General features: G+C 40.7%; 1 protein-coding gene across 4 annotated transcripts in view; it reads left to right on the top strand.

The window, feature by feature from the left end:
• Positions 1-24,939, top strand: part of MYRFL (myelin regulatory factor like) — a 129,160-nt gene that overhangs the window by 41,038 nt on the left and 63,183 nt on the right. For 3 of the 4 annotated variants that reach the window (XM_087868926.1, XM_087868927.1, XM_087868929.1), the window contains 5 exons: positions 12,268-12,335; positions 12,434-12,695; positions 13,550-13,641; positions 20,075-20,225; positions 23,423-23,618. In XM_087868926.1, coding sequence (XP_087725052.1) covers positions 12,268-12,335; positions 12,434-12,695; positions 13,550-13,641; positions 20,075-20,225; positions 23,423-23,618 — 769 coding nt within the window. The remainder of the gene's footprint in view (positions 1-12,267; positions 12,336-12,433; positions 12,696-13,549; positions 13,642-20,074; positions 20,226-23,422; positions 23,619-24,939) is intronic. The other variant, XM_087868928.1, reaches the window with a different exon arrangement.

The raw sequence follows: 24,939 nt of genomic DNA, 5'->3' as shown, positions 1-24,939 counted from the left end.
ATTTTATTTATTTATTCGACAGAGAGAGAGACAGCCAGCGAGAGAGGGAACACAAGCAGGGGGAGTGGGAGAGGAAGAAGCAGGCTCCCAGCAGAGGAGCCTGATGCAGGACTCAATCCCAGGACTCTGGGATCACGCCCTGGGCTGAAGCCAGACGCTTAACGACTGAGCCACTCAGGTGCCCCTCAAATGCATATTTTTGTATCCTTTGGGTAAATATCTTGTAGTGCAGTTGCTGGGTCGTAGTGCAGTTCTATTTTTAACTTTTTGAGGAACCTCCATACTCTTTTCCAGAGTGGCTACTCCAGTTTGCATTCCCACCAACAATGTAAGAGGGTTCTCCTTTCTCTGCATCCTCGCCAACATCTGTTGTTTCCTGTGTTGTTAATTTTAGCCATTCTGACAGGTGTGAAGTGGTTTTGATTTGCATTGTGGTTTTGATTTGCATTGTGGTTTTGATTTGCATTGTGGTTTTGATTTGCATTGTGGTTTTGATTTGCATTGTGGTTTTGATTTGCATTGTGGTTTTGATTTGCATTTCCCTGATGCCCAGTGATGTTGAGCGTCTTTTCATGTGTCTGTTAGCCATCTGGATGTCTTCTTTGGAAAATGTCTGTTCATGTCTTTTGCCCATTTCTTTCTTTCTTCCTTCCTTCTTTCCTTTCTTTTCTTTCATTCTTTTTTAAAGACTTATTTATTTATTTGAGAGAGAGAGAGAGCATGCACACACATAGGTTGGGGGAGGGGCAGAGGAACAGAATCTTCAAGCAGACTCCCTGGTGAGTGGAAAGCCCAAATGTAGGGCTCAATTCCATGACCCATGAGATCACGACCTGAGCTGAAACCAACAGCCAGAAGCTCAACTGACGGAACCACCCAGGCACCCCTCTTCTGCCCATTTTTTAACTGGATTATTTATTTTTGGGGTGCTGAGTTTGATCAGTTCTTTATAAATTTTGGACACCCACCCTTTATCGAATAATGTCATTTATAAATATACTTCTCCTATTCCATAGGCTGCCTTTTAGTTTTGTTGATTGTTTCCTTCAGTGTGCAGGAGTTTTTTATCTCGATAAAGTCTCAATGGTTCATTTTTGCTTTTGTTTCCCTTGCCTCCTGAGACATGTCTAGTAAGACGTTGCTACAGCTGAGGTCAAAGAGGTTGCTGACTGTGTTCTCGTCAAGGAATTTGATGGTTTCCTGTGTCACATTTAAGTCTTTCATCCATTTTGAATTTATTTTTGTGTATGATGTAAGAAAGTGATCCAGTTTCATTCTTCTGCATGTTGCTGTCCAGTTTTCCCAACACCATTTGTTGAAGAGACTGTCTTTTTTCCATTGGATATTCTTTCCTGCTTTGTTGAAGATTAGTTGATCGTATAGTTACAGGTCCATTTCTGGGGTTTTCTATTCTGTTTCATTGATCTATGTGTCTGTTTTTGTGACAGTACCATACTGTCTGGAAGATTACAGCTTTGTAATACAGCTTGAAGTCCAGAATCATGATGTCTCCAGCTTTGCTTTTCTTTTTCAGGATTGTTTTGGCTATTCGGGGTCTTTTTTGGTTCCATACAAATTTTAGGATTGTTTTTTCTAGCTCTGTGAAAAATGCTGGTGTTATTTTGATAGGGTTTGCCTTAAATGTGTAGATTGTTTTGGGTAGTATAGACATTTTAACAATGTTTGTTTTTCTAATCCATGAGCATGGAATGTTTTTCCATTTCTTTGTGTTCTCTTCAATTTCTTTCATAAGTGGTCTATAGTTTTGAGAGTACAGATCTTTTACCTCTTTGGTTAGGTTTATTCCTAGGTAACTTATTATTTCTGGTGTGATTGTAAATGGGATCGATTCCTTGATTTCTTTTTCTGCTGCTTCATTATTCATGTGTAGAAATACAACAGATTTCTCTATGTTGATTTTATATCCTGCAACTTTGCTGAATTCGTGTATTAGTTCTAGCAATTTTTTGGTGGAGTCTTTCAGGCTTTCTACATAGAGTATCATATCATCTGCAAGTATTGACAGTTTGACTTCTTCCTTGCCGATTTGGATGCCTTTTACTTCTTTCTGTTGTCTGATTGCTGAGGCTAAGACTTCTAGTGCTATGTTAAATAGTAAGAGTGGACATCCTTGTCTTGTTCCTGACCATAGAGGAAAAGCTCTGTTTTTCCCCATGAGGATCTGAGGGTAATATTTAGAGCGAAGTCCGCTGGGTGATATTGTAAATATAAGCTTAACTTTATAGCAATTGCCAAATTTTCTAGAACAGCCATACCATTTTCCATTACCACTTGCAGCGTATCAGGCATCCAATTGCTTCTCTTCATTGCCAGTTCTTGCTATTGTCAGTTCAGAAAATTTTTATAATAGCCATTCTATAAGTAAAAAGCCATGCTACAGTGGCATCTCATTGTGTTTTAACTTACATTCTCCTATGACTAATGATGTTGGGTATCATTTTGTGTTCTTGCTTGCTATCCATACATTTTTCTTTGGTATAGGGTCTGTTCAAATTTTTTGCCAATTGGAGCTTTCTTACCTTTGAGTTTAGAGAATTGTTCAATATTCTGGATATAAGAACTTTGTTAGATATGTGAATATTTTCTCCCACTCTGTAACTTAAGTTTTCATCCTTTCAGCAGTATCGTTCTCAGAACAAAAGTTTAAAATTTTGATGGTGTCCAACTTATCTGATTTTCCTTCATTAAGGTTCATGCTTTATATCTAAGAAGTATAGATATTGCCTAATCTAAGCTTCCCCAACTTTTCTTCTGTTTTCTTCTAAAAGTTTTAGGGTCTTACACTTCACATTTAGGCTTATGATCCATTTTGAATTAATTTTTGTATAAAGTTTGAGACATAGGTTGAGATTAATTTCTTTGTGTATGGACGTCCAACAATTCCAGATTTATTTGTTGAATAACCTAGAAAGGTTACTAAATTAAATTACTTTTACACTGTAGTAAAAATCAGCTGACCGTATTTGTGTAGATCTGTATCTAGACTCTACACTGTTCCATTGATCTATGTGCCTATCATTTTGCCAATACTACACTATCTTGATTATTGTGCTTTTATTATAAGTCTCGAAATCATGTAGTGTAAGTGCTCCAAATTTGTCTTTTTCAAAACTGTTTTGGCTATTCTAGTTCCTTTGGTGTCCCATATAAATATTAGAATTAGCTTGTTGATATCTGTACAGTCATGCTGGGATTTTGATTAGGATTGTTTTAAGTCCAGAGACCTATAGGTGGAGAACTGATATCTTAACAAAACTGAATCTTCTAATCCATCAACATGGTATATATCTCCATTTGTTTAGGCCTTTTTTGATTTCTTTCATCAGCGTTATATAGGTTTCAGCATGGTAAAGCTGCACATATTTTGTTAGACTTATATCTAAATATTTCATGTTTCTCTTTGAGCTATTGTAAATAACAATTTCCCCCCCAAAGTTTTAGGTTCCAGTTATTCATTGCCAACATATAAAAATAGTATTGATATTTATAAATTAAGCTTGGGTCCTGCAATCTTAATGAAGTCATTTATTAGTTCTGAGAGCTTTTTAAATAGATTTTTCAGGATTTTCTATGTTTACAATCGTGTCATTTACAAATTGGGACTGTTGTATGTCCCAAACTCTATGCCTTTATTTTTTTTAAGATTTTATTTATTTATTTGAGAGAGAGAGTGTGGTTGCACACATGCACGAGCAAGGGGAGGGGCAGAGGGGGTGGGAGAGGGACAAGCAGACTCTGTGCTGAGCTTGGAGCCCGACTTGGGGCTTGACCCCACGACCCCAAGATCATGACCTGAGCCAAAATCAAAAGGCAGACACCCAACCAGCTGAGCCACCCAGGCACCGCTAGGCTTAGTTTTCTTCGAGATTATATTGTTTGGGATCATAATGTTTTTCAATTTGTAAATTTATAATTTTCATTGCATCTGGGAAGTTTTCAGCTATTATTTCTTCACGTTTATTTTTCTGTACCGATGTCTTTCTTACCTCTTTTTAGGACTCCAGTGATACAAATGCTAGACCTTTGATACTGTATATAGATTCCTGAGTCTCAGTTGATTTTTTTCAATCTTCTTCTCTGTGTTGTTCAAACTAGATAATTTCTACTGATCTGTCTTCAAGTTCACTGACCTTCCTCTGTCACCTCCATTTCGTTATTGAGCTTATTTTGGTATACCTGTAAATGCTCCCCCACACCCAGCCCATGAAAGAGTGAAACCAGACCTGATCTCAGGATTGAGGAAACCAATTTGTGGAAATCTCTGGTACCTGGCTCTTGCTGCTCTTTGCTGACAAGAACATCCTTGCTGAATGACCACAGAATGAAGGAAGCTCAACATTTTGCAAGCTAGTTAAGCACAAACACACACAGCTGGTGGGTGGCCAAATGTGTGAGCCCACCTCTGATCTGGCTCTTCTGCTCTAGGCACTGTGTGGGCTGAACTCAGACAATAATTGCCCCTGTGCCTTCCCTCACATTCCCCTTCACTCCATCCAAACCATTGGTGTGAATTCCTGTGGAAAGAGTGGGCAGTATGTATCCTTACCATCTCTGGCCTGAAAACAATCTGCCAGAAGTTGTCTAGTGTCTCTTCTATGTAACTGCTCCTTAAGAGAAGGTACAGCTAATTGTACCAGGGTTCTGTTTAATCATCTGGATCACTTTTATAAGTCACAGAACAAACTTTAGCTGTTTGGCGGGGAGAAGTGAACAAAAGTCTCTTCAAAGAACTGTCTTCTTATCTGGGAAGTCTGAAATCTGCCATATGGTCGTAGTTTCCAGGATAACAATGATCCTTCCTATAGGACCAGAATTATCTCTTTATGGGGGCACCTGGGTGGCAGAGCAGTTGGGCGTCTGCCTTCGGCTCAGGACGTGATCCTGGCGTTGTGGGATCGAGCCCCACATCAGGCTCCTCTGCTATGAGCCTGCTTCTTCCTCTCCCACTCCCCCTGCTTGTGTTCCCTCTCTCGCTGGCTGTCTCTATCTCTGTCGAATAAATAAATAAATAAAATCTTAAAAAAAAAAAAAAAGAATTATCTCCTTATAGGCTATTACTATTGGTTTGCCCAACCAGATTCATTCTCTACCTTTAGGGGTGGTCGGGTGTAATAGAGGTAGAGGAGGGAGTTAATATTGTTGCGCAATTACCAAGTGTTGGGCAATGTTCTTTGCACTTATTATGCATTCATTTATTTAATTACATATTTGATTTCACACATTTCATTCTCTGAACAAATCTCCCAAATAGATACAATATCATCTATATTTTATAAATATGGAGGTGCAAAGAGAATAAGTAACTCTCCACAGGTCAATAAGCGGCAAGACTGGAATTCAAATGCGCCTGGCTCTACAACACATGACCTTTCTTCTTTATGCAGCTTTTAGATTAATTAGGTCATATTTTGGAGGAATATGAACCTCGGGGAAATATATTCAATGCATCTAAAATTATCTGACAAACGATGTGACTCAGGATGGGTCTGTGCTATAGTTTGCAAAGATTGTCAGAGTCCATGCGCATTGAAGAAAAGTCCGATAATCAGATAACCTGTCACTGCTTGATAAAAACCACTCAGGTGCATGCGGTTAAGTGAGGCTGCATTAACAGTCTGAGCACGGAAACAGCTCCAGTGCATCCACGACCATGGGGCTGTTCAGCGGGTCCGCAGATCATTACATCTGTACAACCTATTCAAATACTCCAATTGTCGACTATTTCTAAATACCTGGCTCTTTTTTGCAATTTAATTGCATTCCTCCTAACAGCCTAGAGATGCAGGTCTTCTCGCCTGGGCTTACAGCTCATAAGTAGCAAAGCTAGGATTCAAACCTAAGTTCATGACCAATCTTGAGTTACTTCCCCTCTACTGTATTGCCTATGAATTATGCTTTTAAAAAAGTCAGTGACAACTCTTTGCCTAAACGATCTAAGAAACCACTAGGCTGCTAAATTGATGAGAACCACTTTGAATCTAACAGGGAGATTTTCACATCTCAAACATATTAAAAAATGGAATTACTGGCCCTATAAAACAGATGCCCTTAGATGCTTTATGCAAAATTGGTCCCATGAGATGCTGTGGGGGGAAAAAGAAAAGTTCCATGATGAGTAAATAAGCTTATGAGTCATTGGCTTAAACAAAGTTAAATCAACTTTACCGCAGGACTTTTCAGAGCTTTTGTCATGCTAATGTGCAACTGGGGAAGAGAGGCGGTATACAGTGTTTCTCAAATTTATTTGGCCACGGACCCATTTTGGGAGGCAGGTACCCACGCATGAGCATTGGGATATGCCCCTCAGGACTTTCTCATTTTTCTGTGTGAATCTAATTGGTATGTTGAGCTAAGGGCAGCCTGTCAGCACGTGAAAATTTCTGAATATTGCCCTTAACCCTTTGTTTCCTTGTGTGGCAGAGTCCAGGGCAGCTGTCTGCCCAGGAGGAGTGGCTGAAGTCCTCTGGTCTCCCTATAGGTTAGCCGGCCAGTTACCTACTAGGTACACAGGTAAGCTCTGGAGGACACACTAGGAAATGTCTAGGTATGGAGAGCTGCTTGAAGGGAGGGGGCTAGATATTTAGGGGATAGCATAAAACCCCGGAGGTTGCAGGGAAAAAGGACAAGAAGTGTGTGTGTGTGTGTGTGTGTGTGTGTGTGTGTGTGTGTGTCTATAGAAGGGAGACTCCAGAAAAGAGACTAGTGAATCTTAAAACGGACTTTGTTTCCTTCAAAAATGCCCAGAGGTTCACCTGCTTCCTTTCTTTACTCTAAGTGTGTGTCAGGGAGCAGCACTCGCCTGACCTGGGAGCTACAAACGTAGCACTTCAGACCTTCCCCCAGAAAAGCTGACTCAGACTCGCATTTTTAATAGGCTCCCCATGGACTGCACGTGCACATTATAGTTTGAGAAGCCACACAAACATGCCTCCTTCCCCATCACCTCCTACGTTCCAAACCAAATAATTTGGTTTGTTTTGAGTAAGTGTGGTCAGTGGAGGTCATATCATAGTGAGCTTCAGGCTGGCCTTGGGGTCCTACCTGCGGGGTAAGAGGGAACCAGCTGAGGGCCCTGGGGTGACACCTATTCGCAGGTTTGACTGGGGGACTTCGCAGGAGGTGGACCTTAAAGACACATGAGGTCCATGAGGCATCAACTGCGGGTTTTATTTCATTTCATTCAAATGCTTGAGCTTCTTCTGGGTTTTACTTAGGACTTGGCTTATGGCGCTTGGCTGGCAGAATGAGCTAGGAGTCGCCAGCAGCTGCTCGCTCTAGTTCTGCCGCCATGGAGTGGGGCTGAGAAGCCCTTTACTGCGGTGTTGCGAACGGGGTCAGGTAGCCCGCGTAGCTCTGTGAGAAGAGCTTGTTAAAGGCTGTGTGAGTTCATTGACCAGTTTGACTTCTGGGTTTATATCTAAATGGTGTTTTATATTGCTCTTCTTACTTTTATATATTTTGAGAACTTAATATTATCTTCAGGGAGGATTTAACTTTCTTATATCACATCTGACACCCACTTCTAGCACCAGCCTCCCAATATCAGAAAGGTCTATAAAAATTTTTAGTTAGGTCAGTACCCAGGGCTTACATTATTATCACTATGTGGTCACGTGTAATTTATTATGATTATATTTTGTTTCTTGATCTCGTTGTTTTTCTTGAACCGTAGCCTTCTTTTCATGATCTTCTTGGCTTTGAATATAACTATCATTAATTCTTCCCACAAATTCTCTGAAGGGAACTGCAAAATTCCTCTCAGTATTGAAACACACCAGTTCCTTTTCTTCTTAAGAAATTTCTCAAGTGGGCGCCTGGGTAGCGCAGTCGTTAAGCATCTGCCTCCTGCTCAGGGCGTGATCCCGGCGTTATGGGATCGAGCCCCACATCAGGCTCCTCTGCTGGGAGCCTGCTTCTTCCTCTCCCACTCCCCCTGCTTGTGTTCCCTCTCTCGCTGGCTGTCTCTGTCAAATAAATAAATAAAATCTTAAAAAAAAAAAAAGAAAAAAAAATTTCTCAAGTGATCTTTGTCATTACTGACTTTTTTGTTCTATCAATTGATGAGAGAAGGATGTTAAAATCTCCAACTATGATTATACAATTATTTATTTCTCTTTTTAATTCTGTCAATTCTGCTTCATGATTTTGAAGTCCTGTTATTGGATATATAAACAATCATAATTGATATGCCTTCTTAATGAAAGGACTGTTATTATTATGGAATGAGCCTCTTTATTTTTAGTAAGACTCTTTATTTTGAAGTCTATTTTACCTATTATTCAGGAAATCACTTCTGCCTTCTCACACCTTTTTTCTCCATTAGGTTTCAACTTATCTGAGTCTTTATATTTTAAGTGTTTCTTAAAAGCAATGTACAGTTGGTCTTGCTTTTTAAAAATCCTTTCTTACAATCTCTGCCTTTTATTGGAGTTTTTAGTTCATTAATATATCTTGTAATCATTTATAATGTATTTAATCCTGCCATTTTATTGTCTTCTTTTTATCCTTGCTATTTCTTCTTTGTAACTCCTTTTTACTTTATTTTGTATTATTTGAATAATTTTAGAATTCCATTTTATCTATTGACTTTAGCTATACCTCTTTGCATAATTAACTTTTTACAGTCTACTTAGAGTTAATGAATTAATATTGTATCACTTTACGTAAAGTGTAGAAAACTTCCACTGTGTAATTCTATTTTATCCCCCACTCCCTTCCTCTGTGCTATGGTTGTCCTAAGTGTTACACCTCCATACATTATAAATGCTATGAGATAATGTCACAATTTTTGCTTTAAAGAGTCCTATGTATTTTAAAGAAATTAAGAAAAAAACCAATTTGCATTCAGATGCATACAATTTTTTATTCTGTACATTCCTTCCTAAAGTTTCAAGTTTCCATCTGATGTCTTTTCCCTTTAGCCTAAATAATGTCTTTAACATTTCTTATTGTGCATGTCTGTTTACGGTTTCACTTAAAATTTTTTTTAAATCTAACAATGTCTTTATTTTGCTTTTATTCTTGGAAGATATCTTCATCAGATATGAAATTCTAGATTGTCAGTTTTGATTTTCACTAGCACTTTAAAGATGTTGTTGCACTGTCTTCTTACTTCTGGAGATTTTGATGAAAAGTCATTGGTCATTTGAACCACTATTACCCTGCATGTAATATGCTGTTTTTCTTTGGTTACTTAAGAAAATTTCTCTTTATTTTTGCTGATTTGATTCTGATGACCTGTGTGTGGTTTTCTCTGTATTTATCTTACTTAGGATTTGCTGAGCTGCTTGAACCTATAAATTTATGTCTTTTACTACATTTGGGGAGGTTTTGGTTATTATATCTTTAATTATTTTTCTGTTACATCCCCTCCATTGTTCATTAATCTCTCTTTCTCTCCTACTTTTTTGATTCATTTTTCCCTCTCTGTTCTTTAGACTGCATTATACCCATTGATTTGTCTTCAAATTCTTCTGTTATACCACCCGGTGATTTTTTCATTTTCTATTTTTATTTTCATTTCTGATTTTTTTCAGTTCTAGAATTTCCATTTAGTTCTTTTTGAGTTTCTATTTTTTTGCTGAGATTTTGTATTTTTTATTCTTTCCAAACACATTATCCTCTACTCCATTAGGCTTAGTTACAACAGCTGTTTTTATAATAGCTGCTGCTAAAGTCTGGATTTATCTGCTAATCCAGTATCTGGATCGTCTCTGGGTTGGTGTCCACTAATTGCTCTTTTCCTCAAGGTTAGGCCATATTTTCCTGCTTCTTCATTTGTTGAGTAATCCTTAATTGTATTCTAGACATTGTGAATGTCTGGATTTTTTTTTTTTTAATTTCTTCTGAAGAGTATATATATACTTCTGTTTTACTAGGCAGTTACTTTCCTTAAATTCAAATTATAAACTCTGTCTCCTGGGCAGTAGCTCAAATTTTAGTTCAGGTTTGTTTGTTTGTTCATTTTGCTCTTTTGTTTTTTGGGGTTTTTTTTTTTGAGTTTTTTTGAGTTTTTTTTTGTTGGACTGTGTGCAGTCAGCCCCATACATTGATGGCTTGGGAATCAGACAGACTCTTGGCAGGGGTTTTTACACAGAATCAGGGGTTCCCCTCTCTGAATCTCTTTTCCCCAAGATTCCCCTTTCAATTTAAGCAGCTGTTTGTCCCAAACTCTGTTCTCTGGTTTTTTAGGTGAGAAAGTTTGTATGTTTCTATTGAAGTTTTAACTGTTCTGTGGTTCTGCCTTCAACTGGTCCTAAGGCCAAAAGCTGTAAACAGGTAACTCACCTTATGCTATTACCTTCATCCAAGTTTCAGTGTCCCCCCAGAATCTTCTTGTTTTTGTCCACTTTCCAGTATTTTTAGGCAGATTTTTTTTTTAATTTTCCAGAATTCACAGTATGAAAAGGTCAAATCTGGTAGGAGCTTACCAGTGATATCAAAAGCAGAAGAGCTCTTCGCGGGTTTTTTTTTTGCATCCCTTCTTTATCTAGTTGTTTGTTCTTTGTCTTTAATGTTAAAGGTTTCTGGAAATGTCTGGCCCTTCATCTTTTGTTCCTGTGTAAGACATTCTGTGTGCAAGCCGTTATTCTCAGGGGATGAGTCTCATCGTAGAGTGATTAAGCAGGGATGGGCCATTTTAGGGGGTGGGGGAGAACTTCAAAATCTTTTTCTCCCCCTTGAATACATTCCATTTTTCTGGGGAGCAATCTTCCAATTTCTTACTGTAGGAAATCTGCTTGGATGCCTGCAAAGTCAAACTGAGGAAGGGTCTCAGGGTTCAGCATTTAGACTTTTAATGAATCTTTCCACTTTTAGCTCAGTAGCTTTACAGTGTCCCTGGAATCTCTTTCTCCAGAGAGTAAACCTTTCTAACTCCTGTTGGGCTGATGGAGGTGGCTGGCTGGCTGCACAGGTTGGGAAAGCTAATCTAAGCGTCCAACTGTTCCTTAATCAAACTTTCAACTGATTCTTTTGTTTTCAGCTTGAGTTCAGAGGTTCCTGGTGATTCCAATGTCTTGGGCTTTTCTGGAGTTGCATTAAAATTGGATCATTTCTTGTTGGCTGTGTCCCTTCTGCCATCTCCAGGCAGTCTTGTTTTTGCTTTTTCCATTCTGTTAATCCAGTTACCATCCATCCTACTTCTGTCTACCCCAGTGTTATTAAAATGTGGTCTGTTGTGCACTCTGCACACGCACTCTATGTCCTTTCGTGTTTACGCCTCTTTATTCCTTTACTTTCATTTTTTGGTGGCGTTTTTGGAGGAAGGTGGCATTTTTGGAGGAAGATTTTCTCTTCCTTTTTTTCTAAAGATTGAATAAATTATAAAGGGCCAATTTGAGGAGAAAGCCTAAGTTTTCTAGTAAACAATAAAAACAGGCTTTTCATTGTATGAGGTTAAAATCTTAACCAAGAAAAGCATGATGGCTTGCTTTCCAGCAGGAGAATCAAGTGGAGGGTGGTGGTGCTGATGAATGCCTTAGAATCACGGAGTTTCCCAGAGAAGGAACTTGTAGGTTTTTTGGAACAGAAAATTTCACACTTTTTTAGTGGTGGTACTCATTTTTTCTTAAATGAAATTTTACTTGCACCTCAATATATGAAACAGGAAAAGTTATGATTTCCCCCCCCCCAGGCATTTAAATTTTTTCTTTTGTAAAACCACTGAGCTCATTCCAAGAGCTTTGGGATTTCCCAGCGTACAGATGGAAAACCGTTGCTTTGGTGGTGACTTTATATAGGGCTTTAGCCCAAACAGTGTGCCCAACCATCTCGCTGGTATAAGTGCTTTGAAAACATTAAGAAGCAACAATACTGTTAATTAAACTGTAATAAACAAATATATACATATATATGGATATGTATATAAACTATAACAGCACGCACTCCGTTTGGGGGCATCATGTTATGGGTTTTATATACAGTAGCTCATTTAATTCTCACAACGATGCTATGAGGAAGGCATGATGGTTATTCCCATATTGTAGGTGAGGAAATGGAGGCCTGGAGAGACTGAAGTCTTGTTCATAGGTACACAGCTAGGAAGCGGAAGAGCTGGGACCCCAAACCCTGTTCCATCTGCCTCAAAGCCCATTTACTTCACACAGGACACTAGGCATGATCTGGTGGGCTTTGGCCCCGGCGGTGCGCTGTGCATGCAGTACGTAGGGCTGTCTCCCATTTGTGACAATGCTATAATGATGGAACAGGTCACAGTAAAAAGCAATGTGCGTCTCTAATCCTCAGGCAGCAGCAGCTCCCAGATACTCCACCCTATTCGGCATCAGACTCCTGTTCCCCTCCACAGATCAAAGGTGAGTGCACTCTGCCTCCCGCACACCTTGCCCTGCCCCTCTTCTTGGACACTGGGTGGTCAGAGAGAGAGGCCCTTCTCACCGGTGTGTTCCCCCAGGTGCATGCTGCCCAGCCGTGATGAGACCTGGGGCCGGGAAGACTCCAGCTACTCTTCTCCAGTCTGCAGCTGCTCCCAGGACACTACCTAGATACCGGCCGCAGAGCTCCTGTGAAATGAGCAGCTCTGCCCACAGCCGCAGCAGCTTTCTCAACTGCTGCCCAGACACCAGTCATCTTACGACCACCCCGGACCAGTGCGTGTCCTCCCATCTGGGAATAAGCCGTCCTTACAATCAGCAGCCTCTGTGCCACAGCCCTGGGTAAAGGGCAAGATATTTAGTTATGAAAGACCTCAGAGCAGCCAGCACCGCCCCTCCCTACCCCGCAGTGCTGGTAAAGACTGAACAGTGGCGTTCTCTCCAGGAGATGGCGGTGTTGAGACATATATCAGATACCGCACAGGCCCCCAGTGCTCTCGGCTTCAGACCATCTTCTAATTAAAAGTCAACTAAACCCAAAGTCCTCATTCAATGGAAAGTTAAAATGTCAGAAATATATGGGGACGTTCTGAGTGATGGAGAAAGCACTGTTTGCTTTTGCAGCCTCAGCTAGAATACGCAAGTAATTTGTGAATGAGCTCTCAGAAAAATACCTATTGATTAAGCATTAATATACTATTTTTTTCCTCTTTTCCTTCCTCTTCTTTTCTCTTTCATCCTACTTCTGAATCTAAAGAATGGCAGAAAGAGTAAAGGTCCTCAAATATTGTGGTAAAATTCCATGTGAAAAAAAAATGTCAGGTGTAAAGTGTATACATATTTTATACACTTCTATTTTATATTTTTATATACTATATTTCAAGTTCATATCTTCTCTGTCAATGAGTCCTCTGCCTTTGGAAATATTGTCCATTTATTTTTCAAGTAGGTGAATCTCAGATCTATTGGAAATTGGAAAACTGCGTTTCAGACTGGTAGGGCTCCTGGAGTAGGAGCTTGTTCTGCCCACTCACGTACAGCCTGGAAGTACTGCGGATCGGTTCGCCTCAAGCAGTCTTAACCGACTGCAATTAGTCTTAAGAAGGCCGAGAGCAGAGACCTGGGAAACTGAATCTGATTTAATGTAATGTGGAGGGCAAAAACTCCTAACCTTCATTTTGGGTTCTTGATTTCAGAGCCTCACTGCCACCAACCAAGAAGAGGAAGTGCACACAGGCGCTGGAGGACTCCAGGGACTGTCACGTGTGGGCCCACCACTCCAGACCAAGTGAGCCAACCGGGGGGCCGGTCACTGCTTTCGCCGTTAAGTCAGGGATTTTAAACAGCCTTGTAGTAGCCCTACAAAATTATTTTCTCTTTCATGGAAGGGCAAGGGTAAGCCCTGGGAGTTTATTTCTTTCCTCTTGATATGTTTCGTGCAGTCTTAGGTGGGGTCATGCAGATGACCTAGGAAGGGATGCCATTCTCTCTCTCTCTCTCTCTCTCGCTGGTGGAGATGAAATGCCAGTCCTTTCGATTTTAGGGGCAGCGTGTCTCAGAGGACATAGGTTCCAGGCCGGTGGAAGCTTGCAATGTGGCGGCACGTTCATGGCCTGCTGTCGTGCTATTGCTTTGTCCATCACAACCCTTCTCAACTCTATGTGCACACAAATAAAATAGGGTCTTGGTAAAATGCAGGTTCTGATTCAGTAAGCGTGAGAGGGGGTCTGAGACTCTGCCCTGCCAACGGCTCCCAGGTGCTCCCAGTGCGGCCGGCCCACGGAAGTTGCTCTGAGCAGCAGGCTTTGGAGGGTTTCTCCAGTGCAGCAGAAAGGCAGAGGGTTGAGCTCCCCTAGCACTCGCTTCAAGTTAGCAGGTTCCAAGCAGATCTTTGAGATTTCGTAAGATCATTTCCGAAGACTTTCAGCAGAATCATATGATGCCCAAGTGGTCAGCCTACCTTATTTTTGGTCTACCTAATGGGTGACAGACACATCATGTTTTGAGCTTAGAGACCCCTTCAAGTTGTGAACAAATTGGGGTTTTGGAGTCTGCAGCCTTGAACTTTCAGAATAAATGCTATGGCACTTACTAGGCAAAAGGACAATGCTCCACGCCTCCTCTATTAGCCGCTGTAAACAATCAGGTGTAGGCACTGTGCCGAGCAGCCCAGATTCAGGGTATATCTCTTTTATTCCCATGCATCAGCTTGGCAGGATGTTCAAGATTTCTGTTTTGGGGCTCCCCTTCCCACTATTGTCCCCAAACTCCAGGGCTTTCTACTGCCCTGAAAGGTGATGTGGGTGGCTTCCTCACCGGCTTGAGCTGCTGCCTTTGTCTTTCTTTGCCACGCGATTAGAGCCAGTCCTCTGTGCTTGCTTGTGGAGCCTGCTGGTCCTTTCAAGGATGTCTGGCCTCAGCTCCAGCATGAGCTGGAGGGTCCTTCAGCCAAGGCCCACATGTGGCTGCCCCCTGGGAGTGCTGTGGTAGAACCACCCTGGGCATCTAGTCCTTGCATGAACCAAACCTCTCACTGCCTCCTTTTCGTTTGCATCGATCCACCCTGGCCAACCACTGCTTGGTTTTTCTTATTCAGTTTTCGTATTGAGACACAAAATGCTAATTGAAGTCTCCTTTCTGGGTAATATAGAGCTCACCATCCAGCCTCCTATGTAAGCGTACTTTAATTTCTTCAAGAACCCTTACATCTAGCCTACAGCTTCTATGTGACTCTCAAACACAAAAGGCTGAGTAAGTTCCTAGCCAGACGAGGGAACCATCTGTTTGCTCTCCCACAGATGCACCGGCCCACTGAGAGAACCAGGCAAGCCACCCAAACCTTCCAGGCGTTTCCTCATCAAACCAGATTGCTGCTCAAATCATCCTGGCCATTTCAGGGTTAAGCTCCATCCTGTAATGATTTTTCTGCTGCCTGTCTCTGGAGAGGACATTGATTTTTCACCATCTCCAGAGAAAATCATGGGAGAGAAACTGAAATGTCTCAACAGATAGGAAACCTTGAATCCCTTGTTTAAGTCCTATTCGAATGAAGGTCACTGAAAAGCTGACTAAAGATAATTGGCTCCAGACAATGGTTCCAGAATGTAAATGAACAGGTTTCCAGGGCTGGGGGGGTGGGGGGAGGGGGCAAAAATCCAAATGCTATGTTTTCATTACAGTTTATATTTTTAGCAGTTTTCTAGTAAAGAAATCATATTTGATGTGGCAGAGGCCAAGGGTTTTTACGAAGGTCCTGGGGAAATGGTACATGGGAGGAGGAAGGAGGAGCTTATGCTAGTCTGATCCTTTTTGGACAGGGATTTTGATGGGAGGGGAGGTTCTAAATCACTCAGGAAGGCTTTTCTGGTGACCTTCTCCCGAGCAGCTCATTTTGTCCACGGGTTCCAAGATTACCATTTATAGGCTCACAATGTGGAATCACTGGGTTGCTGTGGGCAGACGTCAAATCTTGCTTAGAGAGCAAATAGCTTGTGGGCAGCCTCCTGCTAGCTGTTTCCAGCCCCACATGGCCTCGACCCCACATATGAGAGGGTTCCTGCTTCCATCTGACCTGAACCCCACATGTAAGAGGGTTCATGGACTCATGGTGTGAACCTCAAATATAAAAGGGTTTTTTAGCCCCAGAGTTGTGGCCTTTGGCCCCCAGGGAGGTGCACTGGCTGAGCTCACGCTGTAAAGTCAGAAAAAGTATCTGTCTCATCTCCTCAGCAACTTGGGACTTTCTGAGACTGGCTTTTTTTTTTTTTAAGATTTATTTATTTATTGGGGCGCCTGGGTGGTGCAGTCGTTGAGCGTCTGCCTTCGGCTCAGGGCGTGATCCTGGCATTCCGGGATCGAGTCCCACATCGGGCTCCTCCGCTGGGAGCCTTCTTCTTCCTCTCCCACTCCCCTGCTGTGTTCCCTCTCTCGCTGGCTGTCTCTCTGTCATATAAATAAATAAAATCTTAAAAAAAAAGATTTATTTATTTATTTGAGAGAAATTGAGAAAGAGAGAGCATGGGGGTGGGGGTTGCACAGAAGGGGAGGGAGAGGGACAAGCAGAAACTGCACTGAGTGGCTGGATCTCAGGACCCTGATGTCACCACCTGAGCTGAAACCAAGAGTCAGACACTTAACTGACTGCGTCACCCAGACTCCCTAAGACTGACTTTTCTTGATTATCAAAGAGAATCATAATTTCTACTTCACCCATTTCTAAGATTTTTTAAAAGTAATGTATAAATGAATGTTCTGAAAGACATTAAAATGCAAGCTATGAATTTTTCCAAAAAGTGGAAACTTGGTCAGTTTGCTGCCTTCACACTTCTATTCCTTTTCTGCTGCATGTTCTCTAGGGACCCTCAGTGTAGCGTGAAGGGAAGAGGATGGCTTGAACCCTGGCTCTCCCACTTAACAGCTGTGACACTGAGCAAGTTATTTCAGATGGTTAAACCCCAATTTCCACATTTGTTAAATGACATTAGGAATCCTGATCTCATAACCTCCTGTAATCAGTTTGGCTGCATGGACTAATGCATATCCTATGACCTAGTAATTCCACCGCTGGGAATATGTCTAGCAGAAATGTGTATGTACACCCACGAGAAGACATGCACGAAATTATCCACAGCAGCATTACTTACAAGAACCACAAACTGAAATAACCCAAACAACTATCCAAAGCAGGATAAATTGTCGTATATTCCTACAGTAATAGAAATGAACAAATGACTGCCATTTGCAACAATGAGTGAATCCCGTAAACATAATGTTGGGCAGAGGAAGCCAACACATAAGAATTCATATCATATAATTCCACTTCTATAAACTTCTCTATAGTATTAATTTCAGAATAGTGATTTGTTTTTGGGCAGGAGAAAGTAGTAGCTGGAAGAGGGCATGAGGGTAACTTCTGGAGTGCCGGACATGTCCTATTTCTTGGCCCAATGATAGTTACGCAGTATAATTCATTTTATTAGAAAGTATCAAAATGTGTACTAATGATTTGTGTATTCTTCTTTATGTATCTTATACTTCAGTAAAGAAAGTTGATTGAAACAAAGGCATCCTTACCTTGAAGAGTTGATGAGAAACTATGTCAAATGTCTTGGTGTACTTGGGGACAGTGCGTGTGGTACAGAAAGTACACAGGAGAAAGCCTGGGTGGCTCAGTCCATTAAACGTCTGCCTTTGGTTCAGGTCATGATCTCAGGGCCTGGATCGAGTCCCACATCAGGCTCTCTGCTCAGTGGAGAGTCTGCTTCTCCTCACTCTCCCTCTGTGCTCTCCCTCCCTCTCTCTCTCTCAAATAAATGAATAAATAAAATCTTAAAAAAATAAAAAAAAGAAAGTACACAGGAGTAGTAGATGTTATTATTAGTGTGAATAGTAATAGGTCCCAGTATCGGGCTCAGGCTTGTGCCTCGAATTTCAGTATGGACCTGTGGTCTCTGGGTCTCACCAGCTGATATCCAGCTCCCAGGGAAGCCATGGCTATGTCAGTCCTGTTGGAGTGGTTGCCCCATCCCTTTTCTGCTAAAATGGAAAAAAGCAGGATATGCTGTTATCCTTGACTTTGCTACCATGCATGAGTGGGAAAGGGCCCAAGTTAGCTGATACTCACTCAGGCACTTGGTGTGAGTTATTTCACATCAGAGAGCGTTACCATGGAGGCCAAGAACAGAAGTATTCGATGAGGCTTCTTAGACATAACCGAGTCACCTGAGCTGACACAAGACCATGTGATGAGGACAGTGCCAATGATATAAACAAAACGCTCCATTGTTTAAACCCTTTCTGGGGACAGACACTGTGCTAAGCACTTACAGACCTAACTCGTCGAATCCCTTCACCAACCCCGGGAGGTTTCATACAGTTACTCCCATTTTGTAGATGAGGAAACTGAAGCCCCGAGACCAGAAACCGTTTCCCTAGATTGTATAGCTGGTAAGTGTGGAGCTGGGACTCAAGCCCAGGCCCACTGATTCCAAACCCCAAGCTCTTGAATTTCCTTTACCCTCTCTCCACTGGAGGACAGAGGAAGGAGAGCTGGTAGAACTGGTTTCTTCCTTTCTCTGAATTTGGTAAAAGTGGGAGAACCATGGAAGGTGTTTGTTTTGAAAAGTTTTTAGGTCTGATAACTTTTAGAGGAGAGATGGTATGAAGAGGTCCTTGCATTGCTGACCTCCTGTATTCTAAGCTGGGAAATAGTTTTTCATGATTTTGAGAAATCTTTTCAAAATGCTTGTTTACAAACCTGGAAAAATCGATGTTTTGCTTAGGTGACGCATAATAGGGTTACCCCAAGGTAAACACATTTTCTTTGACATTTGAGATCAGAGACAACCCAAAGCAGCTCCGTCATTTATTCATTTGAGGAAGTCCTCAGTGGAAGGATAGAGAAAGGAAGTTAGACGAGTGAAAGAAAACCCTGCAGTTTCCAAGGTGCGGGCTAAGTGCACGCTCTCCAGGAGCTCAGCTCATATTTCTGTGTTGTTGCTCTCGGCCTGCACCTGATCTTGTGAACACCCACCATTTCCCTTTCACTCTTGATGTCAGGCATGAGTGATAGTCATGGAGTTAAAAGAAAAGAGAAACAGAAAGTGTACCAATAGAATTTACATAAAAATTATCTGAGGTTGAATCATACGGTTTGGAGGCATACTCAAATTAAGACAATTTGCAAGGATTATGCAAAAATAGTAGCTTGCGCATGTGAAATTGCTGTTATTTTAACACAGAACAGTAGCAATTTCATATAGTCAATACTACATACTTACGACATTTTCTGTTACTTTATCTTGGCATTAGCTTCTGAAAGTGCTTTCACTTGTACTATGATATTCTCTCTGCTTGTATAACGTTGCAAGATGGGCAAGACATCTGTTTTAATTTCTATCTTGCAGTTGAGGGAAGTAAGACACTAAGTGAATAATTAGCTCGTCTAAGTTCAGAAAGCTAGTGCCACAAGGGACCTGTAACAGATTAGAATGTGTTCGTTGCAATTAACAAAAACAAAGAAACAAAGGACAAAACCCCCAAAACCCCAAAACCTCAAACTGCCTGAAGCAAAAAACAAGCAAACAAACAAAAAAAAAACCCTCCACAAAACTGGAGGATTTATTGGCTCCTGCCCCCCAAGAGTGTAGAATTGGATCCCAGAACTTAAGTCACACCATCAGGACTGGGTGCCCTTCATCCTCAACTCTGCCTTCTGCTGTGTGGGCTTCATTCCCAGACAGGCTTTGCCTTCATGTCCCAAAATGGTGCCAGCAGCTCTTGGGGATGTATCTCATGGGTTTAAAGCTCATGGGAAAGAGTTGGCATCTTTGAACCAGTGTCTCCTGAAGTGCTGAGATTCACTCTGCTTGGATGGGATTGGGCCATGAGTCAACCTGACCCAATTATTGATGCAAGTAGTAAACACTGTACTTTAACGGATCCAACCTGGGTCCCCGTGTCCTCCTCTGGCTGGGAGTGGACTTCACTGGAACCACATTGACTTGAAGTGGGGAGACGCTAGGCAGGAAATAGGGTAGATGGACACTGAGGGCTTAGTTTCCAACAAGGCTAGCCACATGTCTCCTGCCTCCCAACATTTGTCACTTCCCACATGGTCACTCTTTCTCATACGTGGCCAGTTCATTTGCTCTGTGCAACTGCCTGTGAGTCTAGGAAAATCAGCCTTGGAGGAAGGCTCTAACACACCGATTTCTTTGCAGTGACAAGTAGGAGTTTCAGCAGCGAAGTGCAAGACTACGACAGTGAGGGACAGAACATGACGCCAGTGGACCAGTGTTCTCCTTCTCTGAAGTGGCAGCCATACCAAAGTGTGCCTTGGCACGGTTTATTCAATGGTCATTATGAAAAACTGTAAGTGGCCCAGGGCCTCCTGGTGGTGTACTGAGGAGTGAGGGAAGAAAGGCAGTGATAACTCTCAAGACTAAATCCAAGGATTTGGGCTTTGATGCCACCTCTGATCAAATAGGGTGGGTCCATGAGGAAGTGTGTCTTACTCCTTATGTTTTGCATTCCAACTAATGAATAGTTGGGACACGGGCTTCTGACCTTTTAGAATCCGGATTGTAGTTCTATCTCATTACAGTTGACCCACTAATGATGGAGGGAGAGTGAATCTGAGATCACATACCCAGTTCAAACTCCAAACTGGAAAATGGGGATTTCCCAAATCAGTAACATGTAATCCTGCTGTTAATTAAAAATTCCACAGAATACTGTTTCGGTGGCCACATTAAATAGCTAGCTGGTGACATTCCCCCCACACACAATATCTACGCTGTGAATCAGTATTTTCATGCTCATTGTCAACATACATTGCAACTATCCTAGCTGGTCGTGGCTTTGTGTGTAGAGACTGAAAGGAAGCCATACAAACTATCTTTAAACTGGAAAATTGTCATCCTAATCATACGACATTATAGTTTTAAAAAATAAATGTGGACTTACATATTATTGCTCTTAAACATCCTCAGAGCCTTCTCTTTTTCCTTAGAGCATAATTCACCTACCTAAGTCTTCTAGAATTTTCAAGATTATAAATGCCTTCTTGAAAAATCTAAAAAATGTTAATGGTTAAAGAATAGGACTTTCAAGTCATAAATATAATATGAAATGAGAAACGTTGATCTGCAAACTTGAGGGCCTTCCATGGTATTTTCCAAATCAAATATTGCTTCTTTAAGAGCAAAACTTATCTCTAGGACTTTCATGTTGAATGAACTAGAAGGAAGAAATCTTTTCCTTAAAAAAATTTCTAAGGACTTAAACAGACTTTGGGAGTTGGTGTGTTGAATGGGAAGCAGAATGAAGCAAATTACTAATTGTCTCATTGAAATGTCACAACTTCGTGTCTTTGCCACTGTGTACAATTAGAAAAAGAAAGGAAGGGTCCACTGGTCTTGGTTTCGAGTCTTAGCCTTCATTTGGTTGTCTTTTGGGTAGTCCATATGCTATTTTAAATATGAGTACTGAGGTATGAAACCCTTGATCAAGTTTTTGAGACAACTTATTCTTCTTCTTACTTGAGTAGATTTTTTAAGTTTATTTGCACAGCCTATCTAAGCTCCACTGATCTGGAAAAAAAGGAGAACATGGATGGTATCAGCTCAAAACTATAGAGGCAGATTTATTTTGAATGCTTAGACATAATTCATTTTTCTTAAGTGCAAGAAGAAGAAAACATTAATCTACATTAGACTTCAGGTTGTCTTGATTTCACTACTCCTATCACTGAGACAGAAAATCACTTGTCTCAGATTATTATGTCTAATTTGCCACAAAAATATTGTTTCCTTAAATTACCTAAAAGCAATAAAGTTAGGGGATAGAAGGTTTATTAAAAACTTTTTTTTGAGTGATATTTAAAACCTGTGTTAAAAGAGCTTTTAAAAACCCAGTTTAGTTGACTTTATGTCTAACTTTTGATATCAAAGACAGAGAATCACTATTTTTAGGTAAACAGATTTCTATAACTAGAGATTGGTGTTTAAAGATTCAGAATAATCTTCAGCCGCATAATTGCTTTTGGTTGATTCAGTTTCTGTTTCTAGCTGTCTTTACATTTCAGGCTAATGCTTATAGCTGACTGAGCTATAAACCTTACCTCCTTCCTTCAGAGTTTTTTATAGTGAAACATGGAAGATCACAAAAAGGTATTTCCTTTTTTCTCAACCAAGACAGTTCTTATTACCCTCTGCTGTAAAATCTATACAACTCCATTCATCTAGCCTTTAGATAAGTAAATTAGAAGATTAGTTCTAGAAACGTGAGTCAATATGAAGTTTCCAGGTAGCCTAAGACATGTGGTCTTTATCAAATCCTTCATTCAGTGAATGTTCTTGACTTTGTTGCTGGCGGGCACTATGATTGTGGAGCCTTTGACGAATCAGCTACTTGGAAGTAATCAGTGACCCAGTGACGTGATCCATGGGGAAGGTGCTTAACTTGCAAAGAAAATGAACACTCTTTTCCCAAGAGACTCATTCATATTTTCTGTCTCTGGAATTAGAGGAAAATTTAGAAACTCAGTGTTGTTCCTTCTAATGGCAGCCGTCCAAATTGAGATCCCAGGAAGCACAGAACCACACGGCAGCAGAGCAGTAAGTCCTGCCCTCCTCTGCTTCCGGTCCTGGGAAGGAGCTTCCTTCCTGAGGAAAAACCCACTTTTAGGAATCTTGATGAATTAAAAATCATGTTCCATATCTACAACATGTATGGGAAAAACTCACCAAAAAAGTTTCACCTTCTATATTCTCTTCTCTACTCAGTAATGGTACACATGTAGGGTGTTTTAGTTTTATTAACATTTAAAGGTATTTAATTAAACGTGATATACAAAGTCTTGATATTGAAAATAATTTGATAGGAAGGGTCTGATTAGCCACCCCACCACTTCTGTTCCCAGCAGAAGTAAACAGCATAATAGCTTTTGAGTGCTGTTACCGGATCAGGAGGATAAAAAGGAAATGACCAAACTCTGGTGAAAATGGGTCTTCAATCAGTATTCTGACTGGCTCTGGTTAATCTGGCTTAAAGCTATTCCTAGTAATTTTGACCAGCCTGCTTTGTTCTTCTAACCACTAGTAGGCTGAATATTCACTCATTTGAGGGACTGTTTGCGTGTGGTGTTGCTGATGACATTTAGGCCTTTTTTTTAAGGGAAGCAAAAGATGAATTTTATCCCAGGTATTTCACAGGTCTGAGTTAATGCGGTACTTCTCAACTTCTAGACTACATCTTTCTGTGGTATGGTGAAGTCAAATTAGAATTCTAGAAAGCACAAAGGGAAGAGAGAGGCTGAGGAGACAGTGCTTCCATTTGTCAAGAACTACTTCTTCCCTGGGAGAAGATAAAATGCTGTGAGATAACCATCTGTGTTTCGAAATAGCATTTTTACTTCCTCAGCAAAAATCCACAAAATTGATTAAATATAGCAAAAGTCACTTTCCACAGTATATTTTCTTGAAATGTTTATACTATTAATATTATTAATGGAAGAAAATATGTAGAAAATGTTTGTTAAATTGTTTTCTTGATTCCTCTTTTCATAGACCTGATATAGGCTACCGAGTTGTCACAGACAAAGGATTTAATTTTTCACCAGCAGATGAAGCTTTTGTTTGCCAAAAGAAGAACCATTTTCAGATAACCATCCATATCCAAGTTTGGGGAACTCCAAAATTTGTCAAAACCCAAATGGGCCTGAAACCAATAGAAATGTTTTACTTGAAAGCTTTTGGGGTTAAGGTAAGTCTTTTATTGAGCTCAATTCAATTAAGCCAACATTTATTAAGTGTTCCATTTATCTATCGCTGCATAACACGCCCCCCCCAAGCTTAGCAACTTAAATAATGACGATCTCTATTTGGGTCACAAATGTGCTGGTTGGTTAGGGGTTGGCTTTCGCAATTCATGTCTCTTCAGGAGTCATCAGCTGGGGAGACTCAGCTGGGCCTGGATCCAGTTTCCACAATGGCTCATTTATATGTCTGTCAGGCTGGGGCTGGCCACTGGCTGGGAGCTCAAATGAGACTGTGGCCGGAGGCCTTGGCTCTTCTTCATGTGGACCTCTCTGTGGGATAGGTTGTGCTTCCTCACAGCATGGTGGATAAGTTCTAAGAATAAATGTTCCAAGACATAGGAAGTGGGAACTGCCAACTTCTTAAGCCTGAAACTGGCTCAGACACTGGTACAGCATCACTTCAAATTACATTTTGATAGTTTTCACTATAAAAATCTTGCACTTCTTTTACTAACTGTAATATTTTATTCTTTTTGCTGCTGGTGCATTTTCATATGCAAGAGATTTGTAGTTCTCACCAAATTCTCAAATAGGTCTCTGACTTAAAAAAGCCAAGGAGCCATTAATCTAGTCAATGTCCCCACTTTTTCAGTTTAACAGAGGGGAGACTGAGTCATGGTAAAGTTAGACAATTCACCCAAGGTGAGTAAATGAGGGAGCTGGGTTTAGAATACAGGTAGGATGACTTCTGAGTGGTCAACAAGGATTTGTAACCTTATTATCTCAGATCCAGCGCTTAGGGGGAGAAGCATCCATTAATTGCATATTTTATTCCAATTATTAACCTGAGTTTAGGCAGTGAGTCTCCCAAAATAGAGCTTGACGCATGAGGTGCTCTTGCTCCAAACTGAGCTCTTAAACCAAACCAAACCAAAACAAAACAGAAGAAAACACAGATAACAAACAGATAAACAACAACAAAACATATTTTTCTGATTATGGAAATAATATGAATCCATTGTGAAAATTTTGAAATACAATAGACAACTATAAAGAAGAGAGAAAATTCATTCATATTTGGGATCCAGCATTTGGTAGTCTAATTTTTTCTGTTACTAAAATTAATCTCATATTGTTAATAGTATATTATGAAAATAACATATGATATTATTAAAGACCCTATAAAATATCATTTACAAAGAATATATAGCTTCTATTGTATAAATGTACCATATTCCTGCATTATTATAAGATTCGCTTATTTTCAATTTTTCATTGTTAATCAAACTTCAGTAAACATCCATGTATACCTGTCTCTGCATGAGG

The sequence above is a fragment of the Ursus americanus genome, chromosome 17, assembly GCF_024610735.1.
Source record: "Ursus americanus isolate L20-20 chromosome 17, mUrsAme1.1.p, whole genome shotgun sequence".
Taxonomy (NCBI): domain Eukaryota; kingdom Metazoa; phylum Chordata; class Mammalia; order Carnivora; family Ursidae; genus Ursus; species Ursus americanus.
Note: the sequence above shows the minus strand (reverse complement) of the source record. Positions and strands in the feature narration are given on the sequence as shown.